At 49.8% G+C, this 19,353-nt stretch overlaps 1 protein-coding gene across 1 annotated transcript in view; it reads right to left on the bottom strand.

The window, feature by feature from the left end:
• DRC1 (dynein regulatory complex subunit 1) overlaps positions 1-17,851 on the bottom strand; it is a gene marked incomplete at its 5' end in the record, with an annotated part of 29,298 nt that extends 11,447 nt beyond the window's left edge. Inside the window, 9 exons of the mRNA XM_083606151.1 lie at positions 2,469-2,603; positions 3,730-3,869; positions 5,666-5,788; positions 7,310-7,396; positions 8,239-8,376; positions 10,271-10,454; positions 13,763-13,875; positions 15,294-15,381; positions 17,670-17,851. Of these exons, the coding sequence (XP_083462277.1) occupies positions 2,469-2,603; positions 3,730-3,869; positions 5,666-5,788; positions 7,310-7,396; positions 8,239-8,376; positions 10,271-10,454; positions 13,763-13,875; positions 15,294-15,381; positions 17,670-17,851 (1,190 nt within the window). The remainder of the gene's footprint in view (positions 1-2,468; positions 2,604-3,729; positions 3,870-5,665; positions 5,789-7,309; positions 7,397-8,238; positions 8,377-10,270; positions 10,455-13,762; positions 13,876-15,293; positions 15,382-17,669) is intronic.
• Between the last annotated feature and the right edge of the window lie 1,502 nt (positions 17,852-19,353).

Below are 19,353 nucleotides of genomic sequence, written 5' to 3'. Positions count from 1 at the left end.
GGCCACCCAACTTCTGCTTAAAAATGTCCCCAGGAAGAAGAGTTTCCAACCTCCCGGGGGAGACTGTTTCGCTGTCGGACAGCTCTTCCTGCTCCTTCTTATGTATTAGCAAGGGCGAAACCTGAGGGCTGGTTTTGCAAGCCCGTTTTGGTGCGGAGCGTTGTGGGTTCCTGGGCAGTAACAGCCACCGAATATTCAGCAAAGCAGCCGTCGCAATGCATCAGCAACTGTCCAGATCATGAGTCGCTACACACTCAGAATCCTTCAGTGTCATCTCCATATTTTTGCATTCAGTTTCAGCCTGTTGACTTATGCTGCCCTTTGGCTACGCATTGTCTTCCAATGTTGCTAAATGCGTATAGTTGGCCAGCATAAAAAGGGCGTTTTGTACATTGCCTGTCATATACTTTTTTCAAATAATAATAATACACACCAATGTTTTCTTACGTATCATCCAGACAGAGACTAGAGCAGGGGTCAGCAAACTTTTTTCAGCAGGGGGCCGGTCCACTGTCCCTCAGACCTTGTGGGGGGCCGGACTATATTTTGAGGGGGGAAATGAACGAATTTCTATGCCCCACAAATAACCCAGAGATGCACTTTAAATAAAAGGAAACATTCTACTCATGTAAAAACACACTGATTCCTGGACCATTTGCGGGCCGGATTTAGAAGGCGATTGGGCTGGATCCGGCCCCCGGGCCTTAGGTTGCCTACCCATGGACTAGAGCACATCAGAGCCAAGCCAAAGCATCAAAGCATGAAGGAAGTTTCCTCTCTGGCTCCTGATGTGCTAATCAGTCAGTGAAGCCCGGAGCCATCTCAAGCAAGGTGGGAGAGCCTGGAAGTGATGTGAAATCACTTCTTAAATCCCCACTCCCTCGTCGAGTCCAAGGGGTGGCCTTGGGCAGATCATTCTCCCTTTATCCATCTTTAGTCAACCGCTGTGATGGTAGAAGCACCTGCCTCGCATGTGGGAGGTCCCTGCTCAATCTCTAGCGGCATCTTAAGCGAGGGTTGGGAGAGACACCCTGTCTGAAACCCTGCAGAGCTGTTGCCAGTGTAGACCAGGGGTAGGGAATGTGGATATTTCACCCCTCCCATTGCAAGAATCTCATGGTGTTTCAGAAAGGAGGGGGCGGCATCTACTCATTGCTTCTTCCGCTCCTGCCCGACTCTGTGGGAGTCTGAGCATAGAGATAAGATGACTGCATAACGATCTGTAACACTCATGCAGTCCAGTAGCCTCTGTTAGTCTTTAGTTTACAGTGGTACCTCGGGTTAAGTACTTAATTCGTTCCAGAGGTCCGTTCTTAACCTGAAACTGTTCTTTACCTGAAGCACCACTTTAGCTAATGGGGCCTCCCGCTGCCGCCGCAGCACAATTTCTGTTCTCATCCTGAAGCAAAGTTCTTAAACCGAGGTACTATTTCTGGGTTAGCGGAGTCTGTAACCTGAAGCGTATGTAACCCAAGGTACCACTGTATGTTATATGGTAATTTATGGACCTAATAGGCGTGCTCTGGTCCATGGGATCACGGAGAGTCAGACACGACTAAAACGACTAAGCAACAACAACAATAGGTATCTAAAGCTATTTGTACATGTTGCCCTGCAACTAGTTCATGCAGAATGTCGGCACCCTATACAGTGGTACCTCGGGTTAAGTACTTAATTCGTTCCGGAGGTCCATTCTTAACCTGAAACTGTTCTTAACCTGAAGCACCACTTTAGCTAATGGGGCCTCCCGCTGTCGCTGCGCCACCGGAGCACGATTTCTGTTCTCATCCTGAAGCAAAATTCTTAACCCGAGGTACTAATTCTGGGTTAGCGGAGTCTGTAACCTGAAGCGTATCTAACCTGAAGCGTATCTAACCTGAAGCATCTGTAACCCGAGGTACCACGGTATAGTTAATTTTAGTTTGCAGTGGCTGTAACAGAATAAGGAAGTTAAGCTTCAGAGCTGTCATTCGTGTAATTCATACTCGGCTGTGCTCTGCTGACTGTGGCGCTGAGTTTGGTGCTCACAGCTCAAAGTTGTGACTCCATTGCACTTAGACCTCTTTTCCTGAGGGGAAGGTCTCTGGAAGTGCTTCCCAGCTCACCTGGCCCAATCGGGGCACCGGGGCTGAAGAGGCTGAGCCCAGTCGTTGGCACTGGCTCAAAGGCGAAGCTGACATGGAACACTTTCGGCTCCCCAGGCCAGATCCTGATCAGGCCAAATCTGCTAGGGAGGCAGCTTCCTGCGCCAGCAAGTTTTGAATCAGCCTCTCAGATCGTTTTTGTCTGCACCTGGGCTGAGCAAGAAGGACTCAAAACAGAACCCGCCTCCTCCCCCAAGCTGTTTTGAGCCTCGGCCCTTATTCTGACTTGCGAACGGTCCCGCTGAACCCTGTTTCGGACTGTTGCAGCCAAGGGGCAACAGTCTTTGCCTGCACACGAGCTCTGCTGCCCCAGTGCAGCCCTACCTCATGGTCCTCTGCAGGTCCTTGTACTGTTGCACAATCCGTTTGTAGTCAGCCGTCAGAGCCATGTTCTCCTCGCGGTACTGCTTGATCTGCCTGGCAAACTTGAGGCGCAGGTTGTTCAGGATATCGTGCAACCTGGAGGCAGGGGAAGAGGCAGAGCTCAGCTTACGAAAAGGAAGAGCAGACCCAACAACCCACCGAGACCTGAGGGTGGTAAGGGCCCCAGCAGAAGAGAAGGTGTATACCGTATTTTTCGCTCCGTAAGAGACACTTTTTTCTTCCTAAAAAGTAAGGGAAAATGTCTATGCGCCTTATGGAGCGAATGTGTGGTCCCTGGAGCCGAATTGCCCAAGGGCAAAAAGCAGATCATGCTTTTTGTGTGTGTGAAAGAGGGAAGTGGGTGTTGAAATAAAGCCGCTGATCGTTTGCCCATCGGGGAGAGAGATAAGGGACTCAAGAGATAAAGGAGGCTGCCTGGGAGGGGGGAGGTAAAGACAGCAAACTTGCAAAGGGGGGAAACAGGAAGGCTAAAGCAATAAGGAGAGAAATTAGAAGAAAAGGAGGAGCAAAAAACTGCTCCAGCTAAGGAAAAGACACTAAGGCAAACAAGCGGGAAGGGAGTGTTGAAAGGAAACAGCTGATCGGTGGGATCAGAAGAGAGATAAGTGACGCTAGTGGAGGCTGCCTGGGAGGGGGGAGGTAAAAGCACATGGATCCTCAGGATTTTTGCATTGGGTCGCCCCAAATTCACCATCAGATCACATAGCATGTCCATGGCTACAGCCTGCACCAAAAAAAACATGCATCCATTGTTTCGTGGGGCCGCAATGGCACAAAAGCATGGTTCCAAAGCACAGATCCACATGGATCCTCAGGATTTTTGCATTGGGTCACCCCAAATTCACCATCAGATCACATAGCATGAACCACAAAAATCATACATCCACTGTTTCGTTCAGAATATTTTTTTTCTTGTTTTCCTATTCTAAACACTAGGCGCGTCTTATGGTCAGCTACGTCTTATGGAGTAAAAAATATGATATATATATGATATGATACACACACACACACACACATATATATATTTCATGGTGCTGACTCTTGCTTCAGAGGCACGTCACACATCCTGCATCGACTGCCCAGAAACTTCTCTGAGGACAAGGTGCAGGAAAGCATCCATACCAAGGCCACGATCCGGCAGAGAATTTGGTGTGCTTAAATCCCAGGCTGCGGGAAGGGAAGAAGGGGAAGGCTCCTTTACCGATTCAGCTTCCTCTTCTGTTGGGATTTGATGATGGTGTTCTCCTCGTCCCGTTTTTTCAGGACCTGGAAGTTGTACTCCAGCTTCTCCTGGTTCAGCTGGTAGATGGCTTTCATCTGCTGGAGTTGCTGCTCCAGGATCTGGCACCCAAAGAGGGGAGGAAATGAAGAATAAGCAGAGGCCACGCTGCAAATCCCCCTCGTGGACTTGCTCCAGAGGAGACTGGCTTTGCGGCTTGACATGACCCACGGAACTGGTGCCTATCTTGTCTTTGGGTCGCTTGTGAACAGGGCAGCCACAGACTACACTCACAGAAAATCAAGAGGGCGCCCCCTAACACACACACCCCATCCCCAAAGCAAACAGACACAGCCATTGATGTCCCTTATCAGAAACCAAGAGACTAGGCGGGGGATCTGAGTGTCAGGGACTGCCATCGGAACAGGGAAGGGAGGCAGCGGGGCAGTTGGGATACAGGGAACCTCTAAAAATCTTGAGAAGCAGTTCCTATTTCTGCAGTGGGGAATGCCACACCTCCAGTGGGGAAGAGGGGAAGGGACCAGAGGATGCTGCTGGGAGCCCCAGCGCCACACCTTGTCAGTCTGAGGGTGAGGAAAGCCACACGTCCCGGGTAAAAGAGGGGAAAGGGCTAGAGGATGCTTCTGGGAGCCTCTTTGCCAAGCCGGTCAGGAGGAAAGCACGCCTCTTCCGTCGCCCACCTTGCGCAGAGGTGTAAAGCGCAAAGAAGGAAGGAAAAGGCTGGGGGTGACTAAGCTCTTATGCTGGGGGAGGACCCGGAAACGACCACTCCCGGATTCTGCTAGCGATTGAGACAGACATGAACTGATGGTTCTGCACTGTAAATAGTTTTGCACTCAAATAAAACCTGTTAAAGACAGGTCGGAGTCCTGCCTGGTTACTCATGAGCAACCACCACTGACAACTGACACTGAGCAAGGGGTAAAAAGCCAAGAATGAGGAGAGGGGAAATTATGTGCAGAGGATCAGAGGAAGTCGTTCAGGTTGCGATTGAAACAAGGATCTTCGCCGTCCCCAGAATGGTCCTTGCATTAAAAGGAACAATTGGGGCGTCACAGCCCTCGTCCTGGTCCGGGATGCTAAGAAAGGACCCCCAAATTGAACTCCGCCAGATGATTTTTGTCTCCCAGCCTTCTTTGCAATCACATTAGCATTCCCGCTTGGACTACTGCAATGCGCTCTACGTGGGGCTACCTTTGAAGGTGACCCGGAAACTGCAATTAATCCAGAATGCGGCAGCCAGACTGGGGACTGGGAGCGGCCGCCGAGACCATATAACGCTGGTCTTGAGAGATTTGCATTGGCTCCCAGTACGTTTCCGAGCACAATTCAAAGTGTTGCTGCTGACCTTCAAAGCCCTAAACAGCCTCGGTCCAGTATACCTGAAGGAGCGTCTCCACCCCCATCGTTCTGCCCGGACGCTGAGGTCTAGCGCCAAGGGCCTTCTGGCAGTTCCCTCATTGCGAGAAGTGAGATTACAGGGAACCAGGCAGAGGGCCTTCTCGGTAGTGGCACCCACCCTGCGGAACGCCGTCCCATCAGATGTCAAGGAAATAAGCAGCTATCTTATCTTTAAAAGACATCTGAAGGCAGCCCTGTTCAGGGAAGTTTTTAATATTTAATGCTGTATTGTTTTTAACACTTTATTGTGAGCCGCCCAGAGTGACTGGGGAAACTCAGCCAGATGGGCGGGGTATAAATAATAAATTATTATTATCATTATCCCTGAAATCTGCCATTTAAGCTTCCTGCAGATGCCCCAAATGAAATGAGGAGAATCCATGAGGGAATCGCTGCAGAAGTGACATCGCTGCCTTCCCACTGTGCCTCAGAGCAAGGGCTCGCAGGGTCCCCACGACACTGGCACCCGACGGGGGCGTCTATTCTCGCTCCCTACCTGCACGTCATGCTCCAACTTGATCTTGATCACGTTGTACTCCTCGGCGTCTTGCACCCGCAGCTGGTTCAGCTCGCGCTCATATTCCTCCACTTTCTTCAGGCGGGCCATCATGAAATCCAGCTAGAGCAAAAGGCAGAGAGACCGGGGGGGGGGGGGAGGTCCCAGTTAAGAGGCGGGGGAACTGGCCCCCGTTTCCGCTGCCCTGGCTTGGAAACGAAGACAGCTCTTTGCCCCGGAATCGGTAAACAGCTCCCAAACCCCTCTGAGTAGCCCATCAAAGCATATCCTTGCAAAACAAAGGGGCTGCTTCTCCTTGCATTTGAAGAAATTGGGTCAAGCCCCATGAGAGGGTGGGCTTTTGCCCCACACTCCCGGCTTCCGAGGGGGCGACTCTTAAGCATACGTCTCTCTGGCTTTGATAAGCGGATACTCTGAAGCTCATCTCTGAGCCCAGCAAAGCTTGTGGTCACCTTCTGATAGATTTCTCCTTCCTTGGAGGTTTGTGAGCAGAGGTCGGATGGCCACCTGTCCTGGATGCATTGGCTGAGATTCCTGCATTTCAGGGGGTTGGACTAGATGACCCTCAGGATCCCTTCCGGCTCTATGATTCTAATATTTATAGACCGCTTTTCACCATAGATGGTCACAAAGCATGCTCACAACGCAGATGGTCGCAGCTACCCGGAACTCAAACTAAGGGAGAGATTTGGTTGTGGTCTCATTTTATCCATCTCAACCAGCCCTCTACCCCACCAAAGAAAACAAAATAAGGAAGCATATTATAGAATCATAGAATTGTAGAGCGGGAAGGGACCCTGAGGGTCATCTAGTCCAACCCCCTGCAATGCAGGAATCTCAGCTAACGCATCCAAGACAGGTGGCCACCTTCCTGCTCTACAATGACTAAGCCGCTTCTGGTGAACCAGAGCAGCACATTGAAACGCCGTTTACCTTCCTGTATATGTAGGTAAAGGGACCCCTGATCATTAGGTCCAGTCGCGGATGAGTCTGGGGTTGCGGCGCTCATCTCTCTTTATTGGCCGAGGAAGCCGGCGTCCAGCTTCCGGGTCATGTGGCCAGCATGACTAAGCCGCTCCTGGCGAACCAGAGCAGCACACGGAAACGCCGTTTACCTTCCCGCTGGAGCGGTACCTATTTATCTACTTGCACTTTTGATGTGCTTTTGAACTGCTAGGTTGGCAGGAGCAGGGACCGAGCAACGGGAGCTCACCCCATCGCGGGGATTCGAACTGCTGACCTTCTGATCGGCAAGCCCTAGGCTCCGTGGTTTAACCCACAGCGCCACCTGCATCCCTTCCCGTATATATATATTGCTTAATAAATTACTTAGAATGCCACACTTAAGCTCCACATCGTTTCTGCTATACTCTGCTGATATAGAGTGTGCACACATCTTCGGATATGTGTCGCTGGTGCGCACCGGGACTGAAGATTTATGAACGTCCCGGGCTGCGCTTCACAAGGAAGACGCCCGGAGAGGTTTGTCTCAATCCAGGGGCTGTGTGTGTCCCCCAGGCGTGTTCCGACAGGACTACCATCTTAGACTTTTCCTTCTTTTCCTTCCTGGGAGGGGGCTGTTTCTCTGCCTTTCCTGCAGGCACAAGCCCCCTGATTCCTTACCTCTTGGCGGTTGAGCAACTGCATGGCCTGTTCCCATTTCTTCTTGTTGCTCGTGAGGAGTTCACGGCGCTCTAATTCAAAGGCTTTCTAGGGGGGGAAAGAGAGAGATGTGGCTTGAGCAGCCCCCAATCTATGTGCGGAAGGGAAGTCAGCAGAGTCCCACGAGAGCCAGGACTCAGAATCACAGAGCTGAAAAGCTGGGACACCCAAAGCTCATCTAGTCCAACCCCTGAAAGTGCAGGAATCACGACAAAATCACAGATTCTGCAGAGCTCATATTCACCCCTAAAGTAGCAAATGAGTAGTACTCCTAAGTAGGGGAGGAGGATAAATTAGGGACCTTCTAAGAAGACTCCAGATCGCCTTCATTACTTCTCGGAGTTTGGAGTCACTGAATTTTGATTTCTTTCCCCAGATCCATTCATTTAACACCCGCCCGCCCACATTCTCCTACCCTGTGAGACTTCGGTATGTCCAAACCACAGTATCTCACTGGCTAATAGACTAATAGTCTGATCACAACAGCTTAGGTTTGGGACTCCAAAGCCACTAACTCTTTGGATGTGTTTCTTGCTATTGTGTTTTGTCAAACGAATTTATTGAGCAACGTCTGCAACTGTTCAATTATTGGGATTTTCAAAGGCAGTGCCGAAAGCAAGAAGAGGATCCTCAGCTCTGCATTTTTAAATTGTTTTATTTCATATTGTCAGTCTAATTCTAATTTTTTTTTGCTAGCTGCCTTGGATACATGAAATACATAAAATAAACAAAGATAAACAGAATTTAAATACATTTGCTTGCCGATGCCCAATGCTGCTTTCATCTTAGTTTGACCGTCTTTTTTTTTTTCTTTGCTGCATATACACAAGCAAGAAAGAATCGCCTTCTGCTGGTGAGAAGCTTCAGGGCACGGGAGGAGAGACCGGTACCTCAATCTGCAGGAGCTCTCGGCGATAGTTTTTTATGAGGTTTCTGATCTGCTCCTCCATCCGCTCCAGCAGCAGGTTAATGTCTTCTGACTGCTTCCTGAGATCCTTCACGTACTGGTCATCTTTGCTTTTCAGCTCCTGGAGGGCACAAACGGACAGGGAGGCCAGATTCATGCCTAACTTTTGGATTCCACCCTGTCATCTTCACACTACGAAGGCAGGTGGATTTCATTTCCTAAATGTGTATACCGCCCTTCATCCTAAGACCACAGGGTGGTTTGTGACTTATAACTCCTCTTATGCTGATTTTATGCACACAACTGCGGCGTTATGCAGATTGCGGGAAATTAAATAAAGGGAATAAAGGGAAAGCAAGGGGGTGGGACTCACGGAGAGCTTTTAAAGCCTTGTTTAACAGCCTCTGGGAAGGTGACACGAGGCCTCTGGGGCAGCAACTGCAGGGTCCGAGGCCCCTGGAACCATTCCCAGAGCCCAGTAAGCAAGATGTGGGGTAGGTGGAGAAAGGCCTCATCAAACCCAGGATCAGACAGGTAGGGATACTCATGCAGGGCCCTTCTAGCAGTCTTGAGCAATAATAGTAATAATAATAATAATAATAATAATAATAATAATAATAATAATAATAAAATTTATTATGTATACCCCACCCATCTGGCTGAGTTTCCCTAGCCACTCTCGGCGGCTCCCCAACTTCCCTAAACAGGGCTGCCTTCAGATGTCTTTTAAAGATAAGATAGCTGCTTATTTCCTTCACATCTCAAGGGAGGGCGTTCCACAGGGCGGGCGCCACTACCGAGAAGGCCCTCTGCCTGGTTCCCTGTAACCTCACTTCTCACAATGAGGGAAACGCCAGAAGGCCATCAGAGCTGGACCTCAGTGTCCGGGCTGAACAATGGGGGTGGAGACGCTCCTTCAGGGATACTACACTGAGGCCGTTTAGGGCTTGAAAGGTCAGCACCAACACTTTGAATTGTGCTCGGAAACATACTGGGAGCCAATGGAGGTCTTTCAAGACCGGTGTTATATGGTCTCGGCGGCTGCTCCCAGTCACCAGTCTAGCTGCCGCATTCTGGATTAATTGCAGTTTCCGGGTCACCTTCAAAGGTAGCCCCACGTAGAGCGCATTGCAGTAGTCCAAGCGGGAGATAACCAGAGCATCCACCACTCTGGCGAGACAGTCCAACTCTACAGTTCTATGATTCTATGATTCTACAGTCTGTGGGCAGGGAGGGTCTCATCCTGCGTACCAGATGGAGCTGGTAGACAACCACCCTGGACACAGAATTAACCTGCGCCTCCATGGACAGCTGTGAGTCCAAAATGACTCCCAGGCTGCGCACCTGGTCCTTCAGGGGCACAGTTGCCCCATTCAGAACCAGGGAGTCCTCCACACCTGCCTGCCTCCTGTCCCCCCAAAACAGTACTTCTGTCTTGTCAGGATTCAACCTCAATCCGTTAGCCACCATCCATCCTCCAACCGCCTCCAGGCACTCACACAGGACCTTCACCGCCTTCACTGGTTCTGATTTGAGAGGTAGAGCAATAGCCAGGAACGCAACCCTCACATACGGTGAGATTTATCTGTTGATGGTTGAAGGCCAAAGGCCTGGTTATAGAGGCAAGTTCTTGCCTGGCGCCTAAAAATACGTAACCAAGGTGCAAGATGAGTCTCCCTAGGGGGAGCATTCCACCAATGGGGAGCCACTGCAGAAAAGGCCCCTTCTCGTGTTGCCACCCTCCAGACCTCTCATGGAGGAGGCACACGAAGAAACGGACTCAGAGGATGATCTCAGAGTACAGGTCAGTTCATATGGTTCCTGTGGAAGTTTCTCATTGCTACAAATTCCAAATCGATCCGAGGCAGGTTTACCCATCACTAGCAGAAAGATACATACATTGAAACGCTCTTCTGCACGAGATCCTTTGCCCTATTTGTCGACTGCTAGCACCTCAGCAAAACAAAAAACCTGTCCCCACGCACTCCCCCCCCCCCACTGGTGCGCAACCCCACCTGCTGCAGCTCACTGATGAGCTTGTTCTTTTCTTCGATCAGCTGTGCGCACAGCATCTGCTGCGCATTGAGCCCTTCCCAGAGCTCCTGGGGGATGATCTTTTCCTTGGTAGCTCCCCACTTGGAAGTGATCTCGTTAAACTTGTCCTGGTTGGCCTTGGATTCATTCTCCAGCTTCTCCACCCTGCAAAAAGCCAGATGAGATGGAGAGAGTTCCCTTCAAGGCGAGTTTGAGAGGAGCCCTCGTCAGTTCTGATCTGAGGCTGAAAATCTATAACGCTATTGCAGGCTGCTGCGAGTCACAGCAGATCAATGATCTTAATCTGGGGTCAGCAAATGTACCGCGCCTCGGGCCGGTGTCTCCAGTGCCGATTGCGCGGCGGGCCGGAGGGCAGGGGAGCGCATGCCTATACGCGTGCGCACACGCTATTTCTGGCGCACTTCTGGGTTGGAGGAGCACTGGAAATAGCTTGTGCGCATGTGCATGGGCCTCCTCCGACCCGGATGTGCACCGGAAATAACGCTTGCGCATGGACGAATAACGCTTGCACATGCGCACAAGCTATTTCCGGTGCTCCTCTGACCCGAAAGTGGGCAGCTGCGCAGCACAGCGCCGGTAAAAGCGGGCGGCGGCATCGGGCAGCAGGGGGCGCCATGGGCCAGATAAACGAGTCCCCTTAGTTTGGGGACCCCTGATCTTAATTTGCTGGCACAAGACCTCTGTCCTCTCCCCTCCTTGGTCTTTCTTTTTGGCTCAAGAACCAAGCATTTCCAAACGGACACTTTCCTGAAGATCAGGTGCATCTGGAGGCCTGATCCCCAGTAGTCCATTGGCTCTTTGGGCATTTTGAAGTTCAGTGTAAGTGGCAAGCCCCTCCCCAAAAAGGGGTGTGGCACAACACCCACCCCTCTCAATTAACTGGTATCTCATTCTTGTAATGCTTTCCCTTTCACCTGCAATTCAGCATAAGAGCCTTAAGGCAATCACAGAATCGCAGAGTTGGAAGGGACCTCAAGGGTCATCCAGTCCAACCCCCTGCAGTGAAGGAATCTCAGCCAAACTGCGGGAGAGCATCTGAACTACTGAGGGTAGAGCAATCACAGAAGTGGGGGCCTCCTCCGAACGAGAACCGGCCTTCAGAAAACTCAGCCAATGTGGGAATAAGCTAGAGGGAAAGGGTGCTTGCTGCCATACAATGTTCTATCAACCCCATGTTTATAATTGCTCATATTTCATGAATTGGAAAAAACGTTGAAATATACAATTATTGAGAAACCAGGGGCCTTTCTTCTTGGAATAACAGGTTTGGAATTGCCCAAGAAAGATGTCAAACTGTTTTTGTATGCCACAACTGCAGCAAGAATTGTTAGCTAAGAATTGGAAAACACAAGAAGTCCCTACAGTGGAGGAATGGCAGATGAAGATGATGGATTTTTCGGAGCTAGCCGCCCTGACTGGAAGAGTCCGCGACGAGGAGGAGGAGGAGTACCAGGAGGAATGGATGAAATTCAAAGACTATTTAGTTAAATATGTTAAGATAATTTAATTGGGAAAGCTTACAAATACCAGATAGGCTTAGGATTTAAATATGTAATATTAGAGATTAATATGTTTTAAGTTAAAATAGAGAGAAAGAAAGAAAGATATTAAGTGATTAAGTTAATTTTATGAGAAAATAGGTTTTGGAAAACTGTTAAAATGATATACACTGAAATTCAACTAGGGGGATTTGAGGAAGTCACTTAACAATGTTACTAAGATTGGTTTAAATACAGTTGAGATTTATGTTTGTTTGTTTAATTTTTTTGGAAAATCAATAAAAAATTTTGGGATATATATATAATTGCTCATATTTCCACCTCCGAAGGGAAAATTTGTTTTCTGCTGCTTCAAAGCTCAAGGCCCACACCCACAAGTCCAAATGACAGGGAAGGGGGTTTGATTCATATGAGGAAGACCTCCCTGGTTTCACAAGCTCCTTGCCAGTAGATGGGACTCCCTTGGAAAATGATGAGTGGTCCTTTCCTATAAGCATTTAAGCTGAGGCCGGGAGGGGGGGCCACCCAGTGTGGGTTGTGAAACATGGGCAGGGACAAAATGAACTCTGAGCTCCCTTCGGACTGTTTGGCTCCATTATACCTTGATGCCAGTGTACTTAAAACAAGGAGGGGCAGCACCTGAAGGACACAGAGCACACCTTGCAATCAAATTCCCCTCCTGGCTTCAGTTCTCAGCACCTCCAGTTTAAGGAGGTTCCCAGAAAGCAGGGGTGGAGCATGGCTGCCAGTCGCAGAGCCCAGCCTAACATGCGTCATAGGACTGCTGCTAGGATGGGTACGGATTCTGTTGGCACAAAAATGGAAGCAAGAAGAACTACCAACGAAAGAAGAATGGCGGATGAAAGTGATGGACTATGCAGAACTGGATAAATTAACAGGAAGGATTTGAAACCTGCGGGACCAGAGATTCTTAGAAGACTGGAGTAAATATACGGACTGTTTGAAAAGCAATTGTAATGAACAAATTACGCTAGTAGGACTGCAAGAAGTTCTGTAAGGAGGACTATCTGAAATATTGCAAGAAAGACTATGAGGAGAATTATTAATGATAATTAAGAGTAATAGAGAAATTAAGAAATACGGAATAAGTGATAAAGAACGGAAAATCATCAGAGCTGTTGACGGAAGTCTAAAATATTGTATAAGATAAGAAGTTATGTTATACGATTGTTGGAAATGATAAGTTAAAAAAAACTAATAAAAATGTGTGTGTGTGTGTGTGTGTGTATATATATAGATGTACTGTGTGTGTATGTGTATATATATATATATATATATATATATATATATATATATATATATATACACACACACACACACACACACACACACATACACAGTCATACCTCAGGATAAATATGCTTCAGGATAAGTATTTTCGGGTTGCGCTCTGTGGCGATCCAGAAGTAACGGAGCGCGTTACTTCCGAGTTTCGCCGCTCGCACATGCGCAGATGGTCAAAATGACGTCACACGCATGTGCGGAAGCAGCAAAACGCGACCTGCGCACGTGCAGATGCGCAGTCGCGTCTTACGTTCTATTCAGGATGCGAACAGGGTCCGGAACGGATCCCGTTCGCATCCTGAGGTACCACTGTATATATATATATATATATATAAAAGGATGGGTACAGATTCTGAGCTCCTTGCAGGAAAGGCGGGCTATAAAACTGGTTAAAAAAATTAATGTATGGGCCAACGTTCTGATTTAGTGCAAAGAAATTTATCAGGTTCACGTTACGCACCCTGGAACCTGCAGTTCTCTCAAGCCTGAATCAGAATGTTGAACCTGGGAGTGGACGTCTTTTCTGACCCCTTGGTCAAAGTGAAGATCGCGCTGAGTTCCCAAGGGAACCGCTGGCTGGCTCTGATCTCTCCTGCCTCTTTCCCAGATATCCCCCAGTTAAAGAGGATGCTCTGGCCCAGCGCTTACCTTTGCCGGTTCAGCTCCTCTTCCTCTGCTCTCCTGTGCGTCTCTCGAGAATCAGCTGCCACCTGGATGTTTGTCACTAGCTGTGTGCCATCGATCAGCAGCTTAGTCAACCTCTGAGCAGAGAAGAGAACATATCATAAGCGGGTCATTCTAAGCTAACCGACACACGAAATGATTGAGGCGGTATCTTTTGACCAACTAGACTGATTTATGTTGCTAAAGGTAAAGGGACCCCTGACAGTCACAGTCCAGTCGCAGACGATTCTGGGGTTGCGGCACTCATCTCGCTTTATTGGCCGAGGGAGCCAGCATACAGCTTCTGGGTCATGTGGCCAGCATGACTAAGCCACTTCTGGCGAACCAGAGCAGCGCATGGAAACACTGTTTACCTTCCTGCCAGAGCGGTACCTATTTATCTACTTTGACGTGCTTTCGAACTGCTAGGTTGGCAGGAGCAGGGACCGAGCAACAGGCACTCACCCCGTTGCAGGGATTCGAACTGCCGACCTTCCGATCAGCAAGTCCTAGGCTCTGTGGTTTAACCCACAGCGCCACTTCTAGGGGGAAAAACAAAACAAAAACCCTGTAGGGTCTGCAATTGTGAAGCTGTGCTATACAGATGTATCTTGGCAATAGGAATGAAGTGACCGTAATTTCCACCTTGAGGTTCAGTTCCCTCCTGAAAGTTGGGAAGCCGATTCTTGCCAGCCCTACCTCCTTCTCCAAATCAAATCAAAATACAGTGGTACCTTGGTTCTCAAACGGCTTGGTACTCGAAATACTTGGAACCCAAACACTGCAAACCCGGAAGAAACTGTTCCAGTTTGCGAACTTTTTCCGGAAACTGAATGTGCTCCGTTTTGAGTGTTACGCTTCTGTTTTGAGTGTTACGCTGAGGTCTGTTTTTGCTATTTATTCTGTGTTTTTGAGGCTCTTTTCATTTTGTTATAATAATAATAATAATAATTTATTATTTGTACCCCGCCCATCTGGCTGGGTTTCCCCAGCCACTCTGGGCAGCTTCCAACAAAGATGAAAAATACACTAAAATGTCACATATTAAAAACTTCCCTGAAGTTTTTGTGACTGTGTGGAACCCAGTTCAGCTACTGACGGATTGATTGTGTGACTGCAATACATTGTTTACTGCTTTCATTTTATGGATCAATGGTCTTGTTAGATAGTAAAATTCATCTACACTGCTGTTTTAGGGGTTGCTTTTAAAACTCTGGAACGGATTAATCCGTTTTGCATTACTTTCTATGGGAAAGCGCACCTTGATTTTGGAACACTTTGGTTTTGGAATGGACTTCCGGAATAGATTAAGTTTGAGAACCAAGTCACCACTGTATATTGATACCAATGTTATCTTACTATGTATTTTTTGCTATTCTGAAACTGTTTTGTATCGTCTTTCGTATGGATAGCGATGGATTGGGTTTCTTTTTGTCACGCTGTGCTGTGAACTGATTGAATGCAATTTGGGTAAATCGTACACAAAAACGCCCTGGTTCCCTCGCTGAGTCCTAACCTGTCTGCTGTCCTCTATCTGTTTGTGGCTCCGACTCTGCTCCTCTTCCACCAGCTTATGTGCATCTGGATCTTCTCCAAGGGCCTCCCTGGAAAAGAGCCAAAAAGCCACATGTTCATCCTTGGTCTACCCACCCTGTGCCTGGACTAACGTTTGGGGACCCCCAGACCTGAAACCAGAGTGACTCTAGATAGGAAGCTCTGGAGGAAAGTGGTGGGTGGGAGATCCCAAAAGGGTGTGGGTGGGAAACATGGGGGTCTTAAGAAGTGGGATGCTGGGACCATTTCTGCATCTGGGGTTGGGTTGCGGGAGGAGTGGTTCAGAGCTGGGTGGCCAGATCACCCGAGGTGCGTCAGGATTCACAACCTCGCCCTCCCCTCGGAAGGCTCACCCAGAGGTCCTCTAGCCGGACCCCCTCGTGATGCCTCCCCTTACCTCCCCTCGGAAGGGTCTCCCAGAGGTCCTCTAGCCGGACCCCCTCACGATGCCTCCCCGCCCCTGTCCCTCCTCCTTGGAAGATACACCCAGAGGTCCTCTAGTCCGACCCCCTTGTGATGCCAGCGTTGTGCCTCCCCCTTCCCTCGGAAGGTGCTCCTAGAGGTTCTCTAGCCGGACCCCCCTCACGATGCCAGCATTGTGCCTTCCCCCTTTTCGGAAGGTACACCCAGAGGTCCTCTAGCCGGACCCCCTTGTCAAAGCCTCCTCCTCTCTTCCCCCTCGGAAGGTCCTCTTAGAGGTCCTCTAGACCGACCTCCCTCGCAATGCCTTCCCGTCCCTCCCCCTTGGAAGAGACACCCAGAGGTCCTCTAGTCCGACCCCTTCGTGATGCCAGCGTTGTGCCTCCCTCCCCCTTTGGAAGGTACACACTGAGATGTTCTAGCCGGACCCCCTTGTCAATGCCAGCATTGCGCCTCCCCTCCCCTCAGAAGAAGATGTTAAAGGTCCTCTAGCCGGACTCCCCTCGCGATGCCTCCCCTTCCCTCCCCCCTTGGAAGATGCACCCAGAGGTCCTTTAGCCAGACCTCCTTCGCCATGTCAGCAATGCGCCTCTCCCTCTCCTCGGAAGGGTCCCCTAGAGGTCCTCTAGTCCAACCCCCTTGTGATTCTTTTCTCTCCCCTGAAGGGACATGCAGAGGTTCTCTAGCCCGACCTCGCTCACAATGCCTCCCCGTTCCTCCCCGATCGGAATGAGCACCCAGAGGTCCTATAGCAGGACCCCCCTTGCAGTGCCAGCATTGTGCCTCCCCCCTCCCCAAGGAAGGGGCTCCTAGAGGTCCTCTAGTCTGACCCCCTCGCGATGACTCCCCTTCCCTCCCACCTCGGAAGGTACATCCAGAGGTCCTCTAGCCGGACCCCCTCGCGATGCCTCCCCCCGTCCCCCCCTCGGAAGAGACACCCTGAGGTCCTCTAGTCCAACCCCCTTGCGATGCCAGCATTGTGCCTCCCCATCCCCTCAGAAGTGGATCCTAGAGGTCCTCTAGCCGGACCCCCCTCGCGATGCCCCTCCTTCCCTCCTTCCTCAATAGGTAAACCCTGAGATCCTCTAGCCGGACCCCCTTCGCGATGCTAGCATTGCGCCTTCCCCTCCCCTCGGAAGGCGCTCCCAGAGGTCCTCTAGTCCGACCCCCTTGCGATGCCTCCCCGTCCCTCCCCCTCGGAAGGGGTCAGCAGAGGTCCTCTAGCCGGACCCCCCTCGCAATGCAAGCGTTGCACCTCCATCCTCCTTCGGAAGGGTCACCCAGAGGTCCTCTAGTCCGACACCCTTGCCATTCCTTTCCTCTCCCCTGAAGGGACATGCAGAGGTCCTCTAGTTCGACCCCCTCGCGATGCCTCCCCTTCCCTCCCCCCTCGGAAGGGCACCCAGAGGTCCTCTAGTCCGACCCCCCTCGCGATGCCAGCGTTACGCCTCCCCCACCCCTAGGAAGGGCACCCAGAGGTCCTCTAGTCCGACCCCCCTCGCGATGCCAGCATTGCGCCTCCCCCTCCCCAAGGAAGGGCACCCAGAGGTCCTCTAGCCTGACCCCCCTCGCGATGCCAGCATTGCGCCTCCCCCTCCCCAAGGAAGGGCACCCAGAGGTCCTCTAGTCTGACACCCCTCGCGATGCCAGCGTTATGCCTCCCCCTCCCCAAGGAAGGGCACCCAGAGGTCCTCTAGTCCGACCCCCCTCGCGATGCCAGCGCTATGCCTCCCCCACCCCTAGGAAGGGCACCCAGAGGTCCTCTAGTCCGACCCCCCTCGCGATGCCAGCGTTATGCCTCCCCCACGCCTAGGAAGGGCCCCCAGAGGTCCCCTAGTCTGACCCCCTCACGATGCCTCCCCTTCCCCCCCCCTCAGAAGGGGCCCCCCGAGGTCCTCTATCCGGCGCCTGGCCCCACCTCCTCTTGGCCTCCAGGCGGGCGGCGATGCGGAGGCGCCTGGCGGCGATGCGCTCCTGCGGGTCCTCGGAGGCGAGGTTGGGCGCCTTGGCTCGCGCGCCTCCCCCCGCGCCCTCGCCGCCGCCGCCCTCCTCCGCCCCCTCCGCCCCGCCGCCGACGCCCGCTTCGCCCTCCGAGCTCATCCCGGCGCCCCGCCAGGTCCGGCGCCTCCCGTCGCCAGGGCAACGCCGTCGCTAGGGAACGGGAGGCCGCGCCGCGGCGTCGTGACGTCACGCGCGTGCTGGCGTCTGCCTTCCGGAAACGTAGAGCTAGAATGGTAGACTGGCGCGCGGAAGTCGGCTTCCGGGTGCATTGCAGCCTGCATTCATTGCATTATTATTATTATTATTATTATTATTATTATTATTATTATTATTATTATTACTATTATTACTGGTAAAACATTCATTGCATTATTATTATTATTATTATTATTACTATTACTATTATTACTGATAAAACATTCATTGCATTATTATTATTATTATTGGTAAAATATTTATTGCATTATTATTATTATTATTATTATTATTAAATATTATTATTATTTGCATTTATATACCACCCTATACCCGGAGGTCTCAGGGCAGTTCACAGAACAAAATCAAAATATAAAGCCACAAAATATAAAATGTTATATTTTTAAAAAAATAAAAATTATGGAAAATAAAATTTTATAAAATATTTATTTAAAATAAAATATTTTTATAAAAATATATAAAACAAAATAATTTTATAAAAAATTATGCATAAAAAATAATTTTATAAAAAGATACATAAAATAATTTAGATATATATATATATATATATATATATATATATATATATATGTATTATAAAATATAAAATAAAAGCAGCAACCCAATAACCCCCTCTAAAAAACTCACATTTTAAAAGCACATAGAATTATGATGATTATTATTTCTTAGCTCCATTACAAGGAGCGCAAGGGATCTAGGAGTCTTGGTCGACCACAAACTTGACATGAGCCAACAGTGTGACGCGGCAGCTAAAAAAGCCAATGCAATTCTGGGCTGCATCAATAGGAGTATAGCATCTAGATCAAGGGAAGTAATAGTGCCACTGTATTCTGCTCTGGTCAGACCTCACCTGGAGTACTGTGTCCAGTTCTGGGCACCACAGTTCAAGAAGGACACTGACAAACTGGAACGTGTCCAGAGGAGGGCAACCAGAATGGTCAAAGGCCTGGAAACGATGCCTTATGAGGAACGGCTAAGGGAGCTGGGCATGTTTAGCCTGGAGAAGAGGAGGTTAAGGGGTGATATGATAGCCATGTTCAAATATATAAAAGGATGTCACATAGAGGAGGGAGAAAGGTTGTTTTCTGCTGCTCCAGAGAAGCGGACACGGAGCAATGGATCCAAACTACAAGAAAGAAGATTCCACCTAAACATTAGGAAGAACTTCCTGACAGTAAGAGCTGTTTGACAGTGGAATTTGCTGCCAAGGAGTGTGGTGGAGTCTCCTTCTTTGGAGGTCTTTAAGCAGAGGCTTGACAACCATATGTCAGGAGTGCTCTGATGGTGTTTCCTGCTTGGCAGGGGGTTGGACTCGATGGCCCTTGTGGTCTCTTCCAACTCTAGGATTCTATGATTCTATGATTCTATAATTTCCTACTCCTCCT

Source organism: Podarcis filfolensis, assembly GCF_964270895.1.
Source record: "Podarcis filfolensis genome assembly, chromosome: 3".
Classification (NCBI taxonomy): Eukaryota; Metazoa; Chordata; class Lepidosauria; order Squamata; family Lacertidae; genus Podarcis; species Podarcis filfolensis.
Note: the sequence above shows the minus strand (reverse complement) of the source record. Positions and strands in the feature narration are given on the sequence as shown.